This window comes from Chaetura pelagica, unplaced genomic scaffold (genome assembly GCF_000747805.2).
Source record: "Chaetura pelagica isolate M959 unplaced genomic scaffold, ChaPel_1.0 scaffold135, whole genome shotgun sequence".
NCBI classification, from domain to species: Eukaryota; Metazoa; Chordata; class Aves; order Apodiformes; family Apodidae; genus Chaetura; species Chaetura pelagica.
Genome location: NW_009953649.1, coordinates 5,526,092 through 5,541,319, shown reverse-complemented (window position 1 = coordinate 5,541,319; position 15,228 = coordinate 5,526,092). Strand labels below are relative to the sequence as shown.

Genomic DNA, 15,228 nt, shown 5'->3' with positions numbered 1-15,228 from the left:
AGGAATGAGATTTTTACTGTTCCAAAAGTCCATGAATGATGCATTTTTTACTTCAAAATAATATCAGTGAGGTTTGAGATTTCTGTCTTAGTACTTCCTTATTTTTTCTTTTCTCTTGTAAGTTTTTGATTTTCATTTCAAATATCTACCCTTGTCTAAATATTTAGGGGCCTGCATTGTTGCTTACAGGTTGCCTGCAATTGCCAGGTCACTGTTTCTATTTATCTGTAATAGCATATTGCTCATTAAAGGCAGGATTTCTTGGTATACTTCCCTACAAATGCTTCAGATCTAAAATAGAAATCACTGTGGTATTTTATATATTATCTGTATTTCTATTGTATAAAAATAGTAGCATCTTTCTAATAGAATTTAATAATTTACTGTAACTGGAAGTACTTGGAAGTATTTTCATGGTAAGAAAACCATGCACTTGAAGTGCCAAATAGGCATTTTTTTTAGTTGTTTTTAATAAGACTGTGGACTGTATGCGATAGACGAGAAAACCAGATGTGGCACCAGCTTAGTATGAATTAGAAGGCTATACTCTTCTTACATACAGTTCAATGAGGCAGCTATGTGATGGATGAATAATTTGACTTATTTAGACATTGTAATTTTGTTCTGCTACAAGGTTAGAGCTGAAACTGATTGAGTGCTACTCAAGGACAGTATTTCTGTTTAATTACTTTGATTGTTTATAAAGTAGGAGAGTGCCTGTATTGTCTTTGTCACCAAAGTTTGTATTTTTTCTAGTTTTTTTTTTACACATTTTAATCAGTGATTCATCTTTGGTGGTGCTTATTGATCTGACCTATAAGTCAACAAAGATTCATTTTGGAATGGCACAGAGATCCATTTATAAATGCAGTTATTTCATGGTACTTGCATTAAAAGCTTTTTGAAGTACAGAGAGATTGTCGACATGGGAAAATGTATTGGAAATGTATTGGAAATGCAGAACTGTGTTATGATAAATACAGCACTCATAGGTGGGGTTAAAGGCTGTGATATAGCTGTGTGCATCCAGATTTATTTACTGCACAGAAATGAATCCCAAATGGCTATTTTTGCTTCACTGAGTAATCCTAGCAAGGCAGCCTTATAGACATCTGCTAAGGTTTTTTTATTACTATTTAGTTAAGATTTTGAGATTGAAGTGAGAAAAATCCAACTGTCACCTAGAAATGACCTTAAGGTGGTTTCACAGATTTGTCCAACATGTTCTTCACAGATTTCTACAGGCAAAGATAAATTCCTTGCTCCAAAGTGCTTCAGTCTGTGGCTACTCACATTTTCTAAAAAAACATAATGGGCTGACATATGTGGTGTGCTGCTTTTTTCAAAATATGAAGGATAAAGACCAAGCAAGGGACAAGTTGCCCCACATTGTTCTTCAGTAGGCAGTGAAAGATATGTCAGTTAATCCACTGTTATGTCTGGAGATAATTCCTTATGCTAAGTAGCCCCTCATTCATAGCCATTGGACTCACTCTTAGTGCATTGATAACTGTCATGAGATTTTGGGACATACTAGAACAATTTATTTCCCAGTGGGCTTCTTATCTAAACAAGATCAAATTTTTGTATCTTTATTTAGCCAGTGTACTGCTGTATTCTGTCTGAGAATTATCTGTGTCTTGTGGCTTCTCAGTCAGGAGAAGGAGAAAGAGCATACAGACCAGATAGCGCTTCCAGCCGTGCTGTTGTTGTGCCACATGATTATCTGACAGTAATAACATGAAGCAGAAACATTTAAGTTCTCCTTTCTTTTTCGTTTAAGTAAATGCATGCTGATAAAATTCTAATGAAAAGGAATTAGAGCACAAGAGTGAACGACTTATTATGGAAATTTTCTGTAATGCATTGTAATGTTGGATTTTCAATTTTTAAAAGTCGTTACATTCCTAATTGGTGAACAAAAAGGACCAATTTATTCCTTGCTGTGAGAAACGTTTTTCTTATATATGATTCTCATGAAGCCTCTAATTCAGCCAATCACATTATATAAATGGAAGCTATGAAATACCTTCTAAAATATGCATCAGATTTACATTACTAGACTGTTATGTGAGATGGAGCAAGAGCCCTTGTTACATTATATGGCAATTTTTTTTTAATTTTTTTTTTACTTTCATAATATTCCTTTCTAAAATAAATTGTGTTTGGTTCAAGCAGGGCTTCTGTAAATAACTCTTGGGGTTATCCTAAATGAATATTTGCTATCTTCATCTGGGCATTATGAACATAATCTCTACATCTTTGTCTTTACTGGTCTCAGGAAGAAAACTTGCATATGTCTTATAAACTAGAAGTGCTTTCTTTTGATATCAAATCTGCAAATTTTGGAATGCAGTCATGGTTACAATGCCAAATGAATTAGAAGACATCGGCATTGCATACAAATTGAGTTTCTCCAAGCCTCGTGACACATACTGTGGACTGCAAAATTAGCGGATGGTGTAATAGCTCTGACAGCTAAGCTTGCATTTTGTGACGCAGTCAGAACCCAGACTTATATCTAACTTGTAAACATTGCTTGCAAGTCTGATAGTGTTAAAAAATAGCACATAGTAAGGCTAATGTTGAAGTATGCAGTTCAGATATGTACATATATGACTGCTACGTCTGGAGAATATAGTTTGATTTCGAACAGTTGTAATATATCTTAATGTCATGAGCCGATATTGGGGAAGAAAAGAACAGTTTCCCACAATTAAGAAGGAGAAAAATAATTTATATTGTTAACTGCTTATAGTAGTTAATTTGCATAATGATGTGCTGTTAGTCTTGTTTACGTACAAGTTTAGGTGGAAGCATTTATAACACCATTTTCATGTCTGCCCTGTTGGTTTTTTTTAAGATACTCAACTTTTTATGGCTTTCTCTCCTAGATCCCTCCTCACACATAAAATACATGTTGTCTTTGAAATTAAGGTCAGAGAAGTGTGAATTTATATCCAGGTAGCTTTGCATGAAACTACAAAAATACTGCACTACTGACACAATAAAAAATGACCAATTAACCCTAAAAGAGAGATGTCCATTAAAGCTACAGACAAATATGATTATATCTGCATTTGAGGAAGAACTCTGGGGTGTTTTTCTTAAGGTTACATTTAACTATTCAGCAATGGGTACTTTTGCACTGTATTGACAAGATAACCACTCCACCTTTCGATAATGATTTTGGGACCAGCCAGAGCTAAAATGATACAGATCATGTTCTTATTTTGCCTTACAGCTGTCTTTTTAAAATTATTATTTGTTACATTCAGAACAGCAAGTGGGCAACTAATAAGGATTAGTAATGGGGAGGTTTTATTTAATTCAGTTTTTAAGCTGCTTTATTCAACAAAATCCTTAAAACATAGAGATTATATTTTTGGAGATACCAACACACTGCCATGAATTCTATAGTATGTGCAACTCTAAAGCATATTTTCATGGAAGATTAAATGCTTACATACAGTATCTGAAATTATTATTGATTACATTTTGCAGTTGTATTCCCACATTGAGGGCTTGGTGATTTACTGTTTCAGGGGGTTTTCAAAGCATTGTATAGCGGGATTTATAGAAGCTACCGTACTATTGCTAACTCTGATGATTTTATTACAAATCCTGCTGTATTTGAAGTTATATTTTAATACCTATCTCCTGGGGCAGGGGGAATATGTGAGAATTCCTCCTTTTATTTTCAAAAGTAATTTGCTTTCCAGTTTCTAAAAAAAATTAATATGCAACCCATATCTACCTGTGTTTGCCCAGAGACAATTAAAAGGAATAACATAGTTCAGCATTTGAATAGGAATCTCACTCTTTTTTTCAGCTTAATGCACCTCTCTTTCCAATTTCGATACTTAGGATTGGAAGTACTCTTCAAGGAGAAGAGATAAGCAAACAGCATTTTGTAACACTTACAGAGCATATAACTTTATTAAAAGGGTCATAGTCATCAAAAGAAGCGTAGCCACCAGGTCAAGGGAGGTAGTTCTACTCCACTCTCATGAGACCCCACTGGGAGAACTGTGTCCAGTTCTGGAGCCCCCAACATCAGAAGGATGTGGAACTGTTGGAGTGAGCCCAGAGGGCCATGAAGATGATCAGAGGGCTGGAGGACCTCTCCTGTGAAGACAAGCTGAAAGAGTTGGAGTTGTTCAACCTGGAAAAGAGAAGGCTCCCAGGAGACCTTAATAGCAGCCTTCCAGTACTTTAGTGCTAGTACTCTAGTACAAGGAACATTTTTACAAGGGACATTTTATAAGGGCGTGTAGTGATAGAACAAGGGGTATTGTTTTCAAACTGAAAGAAAGTAGATTTATATTAAATATTAGGAAAAAAAATATTTACTGTGAGGGTGATGAGACACTGGAACAGGCTGCCCAGAGAAGTTGTGGATGGTGTGGAGTAAAACTGTTTCTCCTCTCTGCATTTCCGCAAGCAGTATCTTGTCAAGCTTGAACTAGCCATATTTAGTTGTCTCCATGTAGGTGTCTGCATGTGTGGCAGGTGTCTGAACTCCTGTAATGGTGCTTGGAGATGTAGTCCATACAGACAGTGGAGCCATGTGGGTGATTCAGCTCACCCTAATGCAAATACCTGGAGGCTTACCAGCTCCAGCCTCTACTGAATGTATGGACTAAAGTGAGAATTTCTTGCTTAGCAGGCAGAGAGATGTTTATATATAGCACTGAAGTTCAGGTGTCTTGTTCCCAAATTGAATCCTATACACTTGAACAGAAACTGAATTATTCTAGTCACTATTACCAAGGGAATGCCCTCTATGTAGAGTGGCAATGGATGCCTTGAGACGCTAAAGGCACAGAGTGGTCTTCACAAATTCCTATTTAGCTTTCCTAGATGGTCACATTCCTATTTGATCTTACCTACCACCATTTATTTATTTTTTACCACATATGATCTCACCTCGCCTCATGTAAAGGATTTCTGTTAGTAAAGCATTTTTCTTGCTTTAGGTTCCAGTTTTCAGTAAAGTTTCAACTTTCAGTAAAAACTTATTCCTTTTTCATGCATTTAATTCATTTTAGAAACCATCTCTCTTTAAAAGTGCTGCAATATGCCAGGCTAAGTTATTTTTTTAATGTACATAATAATCTTGTGTACTCCTAATGAAAAAGCATTGTAAAATTAGAAGTTTGAAAACAGTCTTTTGGGGAGTTTGGTCCAGTCCTTGTTCATAATTTTTCCTATTTTGTTTTTAACAGGAGTCCTGTGCTTGTGTTCCAGTGCGTGCATCGCCATGTCATTTGCCTGGACTGTTTCCATCTGTACTGTGTGACTATGCTGAATGACCGCCAGTTCATACATGACCCAGAGCTTGGTTATTCCCTCCCTTGCGTAGGTACGTTTTAGCTGATTTTCTTTTTAAAAATGTATGTGATTTTGATTTCTGGGCAAGATTTTTCAAATCATCTATTAGTTTTGCGTATATCTCAGGCTGGATCAATGGGCCAAGGCCAACTGTATGAGGTTCAGTAAAGCCAAGTTCTGGATCCTGCATTTCAGTCTCAACCCCAGGCAATGCTACAGGCTTGGGGAAGAGTGGCTGGAAAGCTGCCCAGAGGAAACGTATTTGGGGATGCAGATTGGCAGCCGGATGAACATGAGCCATCAGTGTGCCCAGGTGGCCAAGAAGGCCAACAGCATCCTGGCCTGTATCAGGAACAGTGTGGCCAGCAGGAGTAGGGAAGTGATCGTGCCCCTGTACTTGACCCTGGTGAGGCCGCACCTCGAGTACTGTGTGCAGTTCTGGGCCCCTTGCTATATGAAGGACATTGAGGTGCTGGAGCGTATCCAGAGGAGAGCTGCCAAGCTGGTGAAGGGTCTAGAGAACAAGTCATATGAGGGGCAGCTAAGGAAACCAGAGATGCTTAGTTTGGAGAGGAGGAGGCTGAAGGAAGACCTCATTGCCCTCTACAACTACCTGAAAGGAGGTTGTAGTGAGGTGGGTGTTGGCCTCTTCTCCCAGCTGAATAATGACAGGCCTAGAGGAAATGGCCTGAAGTTGCAGCAGGGGAGGCTTAGATTAGATATTAGGAAGAATTTATTTACTGAAAGAGTGGTCAGGAACTGGAACGGCCTGCCTAGGGAGGTGGTTGAGTCACCATCCTTGGAGGTATTAAAAAAACAACATGTAGATGTGGCACTTCAGGGCATGCTCTAGGGGCCAAGGTTGTAAGGGGTTTTGTGGGTCTTTTTTGGTGGAGTGTGTGTGAGAGTTTGTGTTTCTTTAGGGGTCTTTTTGTGTTGATGGTTGGACTTGGTGATCTCAGAGGTTCTTTCCAACCACAATGATTCTGTGATTCTGTCTGCAAACCCATCTCTGGCCATGCTGCACAAAACAAAAAAATATTTTTCCACATATCATGTCACTGTAGTTGTTGAGTTAGAAGTTTTGTCTGTCCCTTTTCTCAGAGAGGAGACTAAGAAGCTTGAAGAAGTTTTGGAAGTTACTTCTGGCTGGATGTAGCAAGCCAGTCTTCTTTTCTAAGTGTTGAAGTTGAACACGATGAGAATTGAGTGGTAGACGGAGAGTAGGGGAGATGGGATGAGGAAAAAAGAAATTATCAGGGATGTGATTTCAGTCTTTGAAATGAGGAAGGCAAAGGCTTGGAGTACTGTAAAGGATGCCCAAAGGATGACTGTACTTCTGCTGTTCAAGTGAGATAGGGTTCAGCTGTGGGAATGGAAAAGCAGCTATTGCTGCCGGTCTAGCCTCAGATGTGTTACACTTTAAGTGTTAAAATAGCTAAATATGGAAAAGCTAAAACCCTGCCAATTTTGAAGTTTCAGAACTCTCAAAATCAGAAGGTTGTTTTTGAAATGCTATGCAGTAAACCAACATATGCCAATAGTACTAATAGTAATAGTAGTAATTATACAATTGCAATACATTTTCTTCCTGCTCTTCAGTGAGTAAGTGGAGTGGTGGAGTGCATGTTTAGGCCTTCTGCCGTGCTGTGCAGTACAGAGATTCTTGACCTAGAGCTGAATCATGATGCTGAAGGGAAGAAAGCATAGTTGTGTCAGTATAGCATGTAGGCAAGGCTCTTTGACACTTCTGGTAGGCTGATGAGGACTGACCATGATGACTGATGGACATGACCATGTTGGCATGTTGCAATAGGACAAGCAGTAATGGCTTTAAACTAGGAGAGGGTAGATTTAGGTTAGACATTAAGAAGAAATTCTTCACTATGACCATGGTGAGACACTGAAACAGATTGCCCAGGGAAGTTGTGGATGCCCCCTCCCTGGAAGTGTTTAAGGCCAGGTTGGATGGGGCTTTGAGCAACCTGGTCTGGTGGGAGGTGTCCCTGCACATGAATGGGGGTTGCAACTAGATGATCTTTAAGGTCTCTTGCAACCAAAACCATTTTGTGATTCTGTGGCCAGGCAAATACTACTTCAGGACCTGTGCTGGTATCTGTACAGTGGAGCATGGTGCTGTCTGGGGATACCTGCTCTCTCAGAGCCAGCCTCATCATCTCTGAGAAGTATTGACATTATACTGCACTAGCATCCTTTGTGTTGGAGAGGTTTTCAGTCACAATCTCTAAGTATTCAGCATTTTGGTATAATCTCCCATCTAAGCCTAAAATTGATTGCTACCCCTTCCTTGTTGTGTTAGCAGTTCTGTATTAATAAAAGTACTTGTAAGCAGTGTCTTTCAGACTGCTTGGCAGGATGAAAAATCTAATCAGTGCTGCTGTAACTTCACTTGTTCATTTTTGTAGCTACCTGAACCAGACTTTGATTTTGGTTTGCAAGAAATGTGGTTGTTTCTAGAATTAGGTTGTATTTGAGTTAGGAACTGATGAGGACTTTTGTCCTTTGACAAAGTCACGGGGCTGAGTTGCATCACACCTGTGAAGAAGAGGAATGCCTGAGTTTCCTTTATCTCTTACAGTTCAGCTACAAAGGATTTTAGCCTCCTTCATAGCTATGGATCCAGCAGCTTTCATCAGCAATGAGTTAAATTAGGAAACACTCAGAGCAGAATCATGTTATTTTCTTTTCTGCTTATTATGGCACTCCTACTGAATAGTTTAAGATTTCATTTTTGCAATCTACAGTTTGCAGTCTTCATTTTTCCAACTGCAATTTGTAGCCTGTATTTACATGTGAGTATGATAAAGCACTGTTTGACACAATTTTGTCTAATTACCTCAGTGAAGCCTAAAATGAATTCCCTTTGACAGGAAGGAATAATATGGGACACGCCAAGAAAATACTTTTCTTTCTTACTCTGGCAATGTCAGTTTAATAGAAGTTATCTCTAACAGAACATGACTCAAAGCAGAAAAAAATAAAAAATAAAAAATAAAAATTAGATCTGAGCTTTATTGAAAGTCTAGATGTTGATTTGAGCCTGCTGCTAAAAGGGATGCAAATCACAGTTGTATTTACTGTAATGATATTTATGTTATGGTAGGTGACTAGGTTACACAGACAGATCAAAACAATTTTTATTAATACACAGACTAATGCTGAAATAGTATTTATGGTGACTTGAACAGAAAATACTAATGTTCTGAGTTAATATTTTGTAAAAATTATTTTACTTTCCCATTTTCCTGTAAGAATAGATTTTTTAAAAACTAGCCCATTTCTTCAAGGCATATGTGCAGACGTTGCCCTAGAGCCGTACAGGTGGGTTTAGTTTTGTAATTAAATATATTTAAATTGTTTGCACTTCCAATTAGTTCTGTTAATTCAAGTGTTTTTCAAAAATAGAGATAACATAGTGAACATAGCCTGCAGTTTCCATTAACATTTGACTCACTGTTCCTGATTTTTATCAAAGGAATGTACCAACATAACAAGTTTTTTTTTTATATCTTTTATTGGATCAATCTAGAGATGAAACCACCACACACACACCAGAATAAAAAAACCCCAGCAACTACTACAGAAAAGGGTCACTGTGACAGGAAAGATCAGTGTTATCACATGTATAACTTGAGCTGGAAAGGATCTAGGGATTTCAGTTAAATAGTGCTTCTCGAGTAAGTTTAATTTCTTGCTTCCTGGCACAGATGTACCAGAAGATGCATTTTGTAATTGCATTATTTTGTGTGATTGTATCCTTGCTTTTCTTTGATTTCTGTTATGTGGCCTAATTAAGCAGGAGATAAAATGTATTCAGAAGATAGCTATCATCTCAGCTGATGGGCTATGATGTATCACCTTGGTAATGACATAGCTTCACTTTGTTCCAACACGAAAGTGTCATTGTTGTGATTTTTGGGAGAACAACATTAATTCCTTAGTGCTTAGCTGCTCATCTAGTGCCAGGCAGCACTACTACAGCTGAAAACAGCCATCGTTGAGGACCAGATCTCTGAGCACAGTAACTGGTGCATTGATAGGATTAGCTGTTCAGAGTACTGTGGCAGCAGCCCCATGATTCAAACCCACTGTATCAGCTCAAGGCAAGGATTTATAGATAGGAGCTGGCTAGATTTAATTGGTCATTAATATGAAAAAGTAAACATTACAGATTATACTCTCTCTGCCCTTGTTAAATGGCAACAAAATCTATCCTATCTCTCTGTATGGTGTCTTGTATTAATGAGGCTTCATGCATAGAAATTTCCATGAGTGGTGACCTCCAAGTATCTTTGAAATAATTAATAAGGTGCTTAGAGGGACAGATTTGCATATGCATAAAAGATCATTTATGGTTATTTAGTTACTGTGCAGGGCAAAGAATCTCATAGCATTACCTAAAAGCTTGAATTGTATACAAATATAGAATGTATTACCCCATTTAAACACATACTGGTTTTATGATCACTATTTCATTTTTTAAATAGCATTACAGCATTATGACTCTTGGTCCTAGGGTAAAATAAACTTCCATGGATGTTGGGTAGAAGAAAAGCTGGTGAGGCCAAGGAAAGACAAGGTTTTATAGTGCTGTAGGCAATTTGCAAAAATGTCTTTGCATCACTTTATTTCTTACGAGTCACATGCATGATGTATTTCAAAGGAATCCGGATAAAAGATGCAGTTCTCCTGATGACTGTAAAACATCGTTGTATTTGGAAGTAATCTGATTTTGCCAAACATATATAAACAAATAAATGAAATTACCATCAGTTTGTGTATGGAACGGATAATAAAAAGGACTTCAGCTTTAAAGTATAATAAATTGCCTTAAGTGCCATGTTCCATTGAAAGAAAGCTTCTGGGGAATGATTAAGGAGGCATATGTATTAAGATTATTTTTTTTTATCCCCATTAAATGCTATTTACGTAGTAAAAATATGCTTAGTCCTACAGAGAATGTAAATGCACTGGTGAATCTGAATCCTCTTTCAAAATCATAGTACCAAAAAAAACCACAAAAAAAGGGGAGAGTAAATAGGCAGCCTAAGCAAAGTTTGCAAGTAAAAGGAAGGAGGAAAACTATATTTGATTTGATCATTACAAGAAGTGTGTTTGAATCTTTTATATTATAGACAAAATCTCTATTAAGTTTAGGAAGGTGTGTATGTGCAAGGGGTTTTAAAATGAAGGTCAGTGATCTATGAACAGAGTGTTCTCCAGAATGTAATGAGGAAGCAAGCATAGTTTAGTGGGGCTTAAAATGAAAGAGTGCACCAGTTGGTACAAGAAATAAGATTCTCCTGGTGTGAAGCCTCAGTACGTCAACAGTTGCTGACATCCATGTTCTCCAATAATCCTGCTTAAAAATATTTTAAGTAACTTAGCAAATCTGAAAATGAAGGAAATGGCAGTTTATTACTAAAGGTATGAAATAAAAGGGATTAAAAGCAGACACATTTGCAGCTTTGGGAAGTTCTTCAAAGTGCTCATTATGTGTAATATTTAGAGGGTGTTAAATTCTTGACAGGTATAAACTTTATGTAATTTTTTATTGATATGAATTATCTGAGCACACAGAAGCAGGTGTAGGAGGCTGGAGAAATGCTTTTTCTTTTTTAGATATTGTACAGCTTTAAAAAGTTTTTTTTTGCACCCAGTGGAATTAATAAACAAGCAATTACAGTTTTAGGAGCATTTGTGGTGACAGTTGTAGTTGTATTTTTCTTTTTCCAGCATTGGCCATGACAGGGAAAATGCAGATATGTGACCATGTTGTCTATTCATGTTCTTAAACGAAAATCTGAGCATCCTTTGGAATCTTTCTCTCATTAATTTCCCATGGCTGAAACCTACTATCTAGTCTAAGATGGGGTGCATTCCCACTAACCTGCTTATTTTCATTATCACCAAGGGGAAACTGGTTACTCCTTCTGCAGAGGGAAAGCAAGAACTGCATTGGTGAAGGGTGATACAGAGAAGGAAACCCTTTTTTTCCAGTCATTCCCCGAAAAGTTCTTAATCAAAAGCAGCTTATACAAGCTACCATACACGTGCATTGGTTTGGTGAACAGTGAACCTTAGATAATTTCCCTATTTAAGACTTTCAGTCTACTTATTAATCTAGCTGGATATTTCTTGTGTATTATGGTCAGAATAAGTATTTATTACGGATTCTTTTCCCTTCTTCATGTTCATGCTACTGCAGCTGTTTTTTTTATTCTCTGTATAGTAGCCTGTACATACTCTATTGACATGTATATATTTCTTGTGTATATCGTTGTATTTATTTCTTAGTATGAGGCAATGTTTGCCCTGTTGGGCTTACTGCTTGAGTAGGTAAAATGGGATGAGAAGCAGAGGCAACAAATCACACAGAGGTTACACAAGAGATCACTGACAGAGTTTGTGTTGGAACCCAGGTGCAGTCTCATTACAGTGCTTTTTCCACTAGCATATTGCTTCTTTTTCACCCCTAAGGTGTTTTAAAGGTAGATTCTTCTAATTCTTTTAACTTCCTAAAAACTCTTTGTCAATATGCTAAGATGAATAATTATTTCTTCCTGTAACGGTATGTGCACTGAGCAAGTGGCATAGCTCTGTGTAGCAACCTGTAGCAGAGACCCTTGCTGGCAAAAGATTGTCCACTTCCACTATTACATTTTAAAAATTGTTGGAAACATATCAGAGAATACAGCTAGACTGGTTTCTACCCTGGTCTAGCAGGGGAAGCTAACCAGACCTCATTCAAGTAACTGCAAGTTTATTCCAGCCAGACTTTGACAGAGAAGGGGACCAAAAGCATAGATAAACCTGGTTATTACTCTCAAGAGTTCATTGGATTTGCAGCAGTTTCCTGAATATTTTTTTCTAGTCTTCTGCATTCTTCTGTCACTGTGGCATAAGTTAAATATGAACCAACAGTGTATAAAGTGTTTTATGTTCCTTTACTAGCACAAGTGCATGAGGCTACTTTGTGGTTAGAAGTTAAAACAGAGTCTTATTTCCTTTTTTAATGTTTACTAAAGTTCAAGCAGTGACATCAGAGATTTGTTTCCTCAAGTCTTTGCTCTGTTTCTGTTGCAGCAGATTTCCAACACGATATCTAAACAGTCTCAAAATCTTTAAACAAGCTTTAAACAAGCAGATCTTGACCCCATGATATATTTGAGGCACGCATTGGATTCTTATCTGGGAACAACTACAGTGAAATCATACCATGTGATCCTGAAAATCTGAGTTGCCATAATTAAATTCAGCATGACATACCTTACTTTAGGTGTTTTTGTCCCTTATCTCTTTACTAGTTCTTCTATTGCAATCTATTTCATTAGTAAACTGCATGGAGATTATAGTGCACATGGGCTCTCTCTGGTTACTAACAGTGAAGGACAAGAGCAAACAAAAAAATCTCTCTTAGAAATTAATTGGCTTTAAGAGCAACTACAAATGAACTTTCAGTGTATACTTGTTCTCTAAAATAAAATGCCCAGTATCAAAATAAAATACCAAATGCATGGCAGAATTATCTGTTTTTCATAGTTCTGTCCAGCTGAAGTGCAGGTGAACTTTTGTCTCAGCTGCAGTCAGTGAGAGCTGTGACTTTGTCTTCGGAAATAAACGGTGTTCATTCTGACTGCAAATGCTTCTACTCATGTTGGTTTATCTTATAATAATCACTTGATGAACATATGTGGTTGGCAAGTCACTTTTAAACTTCCATACAATTGAGGAAAACCTTCAATTATAGGAATGATAAAATCAAGTAATAGTCTTGTTAGTCATCAACTATACTCAACTCTTCTAATTCAAGCTGTTTTCTAATTCCTCTTATGTAAGTGCTGTTATAGAAAGTACAATGATTTTGACTATATCTTCACCAGAAAAAGGTTTTAATTTAAAAAAAACACTTTTTTTGGAAAAAAAAAACCCTCTTTTTAACAATGCCTTCAGCTTCCTTCACATTTTGGCAAGGCTGGGAATTTAGTTTTTAAGGATAGTAGTGTATATGTCTCTTCTTCCACAGACTGAAGGCACCTAAGTGTTTGTCCTAAGAATGTTCAACGGACTCTATGTGCTAATTTTAACAGCTGGAATGCACTTGAGGTGTTTGTCTTAGACCTTTAGGGCAGCATGAAGGGAAACTGACCTTTCATACTTGGATAATTATAGATTTCCTAATTGATCAGTTTTTATCTGAGTAGAGGGTCTCTTTCAGTATAGCACCATCTCTGAGGTGGGCTGTGCAAGCAGCAGCCTTTATAAGAAATCATTGCTTTATGCTACTTTATATACTCCATAAATAACCTGCTGGGACCAACTGTGGCACATTCAGCATGTGTTTAGTTTCTGAAGCCTGGTGATTAATATTTCCCGAGTCACTTTCTGAGCCTTGGTCTCCCACATGGCAGCATGTAGAGCTGCTGCCACATCACAGAACCAACTAAGGACATTCCCCTTCAACAAGGAGTTCACTTTAATTAATTTTCTGTGTCTGGAAAGTGAAAATCTAATTTTCTTTTTGACATTTTCTATATTACTACTTCGACAAAATTATGAAAATAATTAATCCCTGTGAAGCAGACATCAGCATTATAAGAAGTACAAAAATATTGCATATAAATAATACTACTAATCACCAATCTGTTATAATTTATTGATGCAAGTTCTTATTAAAACTCTTAAATCATATTTGTTCTTGATACAACAGATGTGTCAAATGATTACACAATGTAGGTACAAGTGAAGCCTATAAAAAGTAGCATGGTTCAAATTGCATCTCCATAAATTCTGTCTCCCCAGAAATGTAATTCAAGAAAAGAAAGAACTGGGGGGAAAGGAGATAAGGTATACAATCTAGAAAAGAGTTTTTCATTATGTATCTGTGTCAAGTGCAGTCCAATACAGTGGTGGCTAAAATTGTCAATGGGTTAAAGATCTGCATGCAATAACTAAATATTCTGATTGTAGTACATTACAAGATCCATCCTGTCACCTACTGCTAATTGGTAGCCTTCTTTCCTTCCCTAAGAATGCAGAAAAGGGTCTTGTAAGCATGGGAATTATACAGTCTCCTTGTAGCTGAAGCACTTTGTGGAAATCAGAAGTGGGGGTGGGAAAAAAAGGTGTCTTTTGCACTGATGAAAAATCACTGAGATGCATTCTGCAGTGCTTTCATCAAGATCCTTTCATACTAACTAAAATATAAAAGTTTATGAGATCTGAACATCTGCGCATTGCAGAATCCAAGCTGATGTGATAAATTGGGCATTAACTGAAGTATCATGCTTCAGTATTTTTTCTTGGAATTTGATGCCATAGGCCAATTTCAAGAATTGGTCTATAGATACTGCAGTTGTAATTTATCTGCCTGAGATTTTTTAAGGAGTTTTTACTGGATAGTTTGAAAGTGTCATTGCACAGAGGGGGAAGATGGAGTAATGGGCACTGAACACAGGCTATTGGGAGAAGACCATGGGAAGAGACATTGCTCTGTGTAAGTTTGGATTGCAGGGTCACAGTCTATTACAATAAGGAGACACTAAACAGTCAAGCTGTTCCTTACACAAATTTGCCTACTACATGATATCAGAGTAGACGTATTGGGAAATTTGTCTAGATTCTTTAAGGTAAAAAAAAAAAAAAAATGTCCATAAGCAGCTGGTGAGTTTTAATAGGGTCTTGTAAGGAAATTACTCAGAGGCTTACAATAAGTTTTTTTTTACTTTGATGCTTGAGAAATCTGGGCTAGTTTAGAAATGTTTATGTTTCATTTTTCAATTTTAAAACCAGTGTAGCCTCATTATTTCAATGAAAGTAACAGGACAATAGGATCTGCCAGAACAATTTAATATCTACTGCAATATTTTCTGT

General features: G+C 37.1%; 1 protein-coding gene across 1 annotated transcript in view; it reads left to right on the top strand.

Annotated features, from left to right (window-relative positions):
* Nucleotides 1–15,228, top strand: part of PARK2 (parkin RBR E3 ubiquitin protein ligase) — a 555,014-nt gene that overhangs the window by 274,878 nt on the left and 264,908 nt on the right. The window contains exon 7 of the mRNA XM_010000025.1: nucleotides 5,229–5,365. Within this exon, the coding sequence (XP_009998327.1) occupies nucleotides 5,229–5,365 (137 nt within the window). The remainder of the gene's footprint in view (nucleotides 1–5,228; nucleotides 5,366–15,228) is intronic.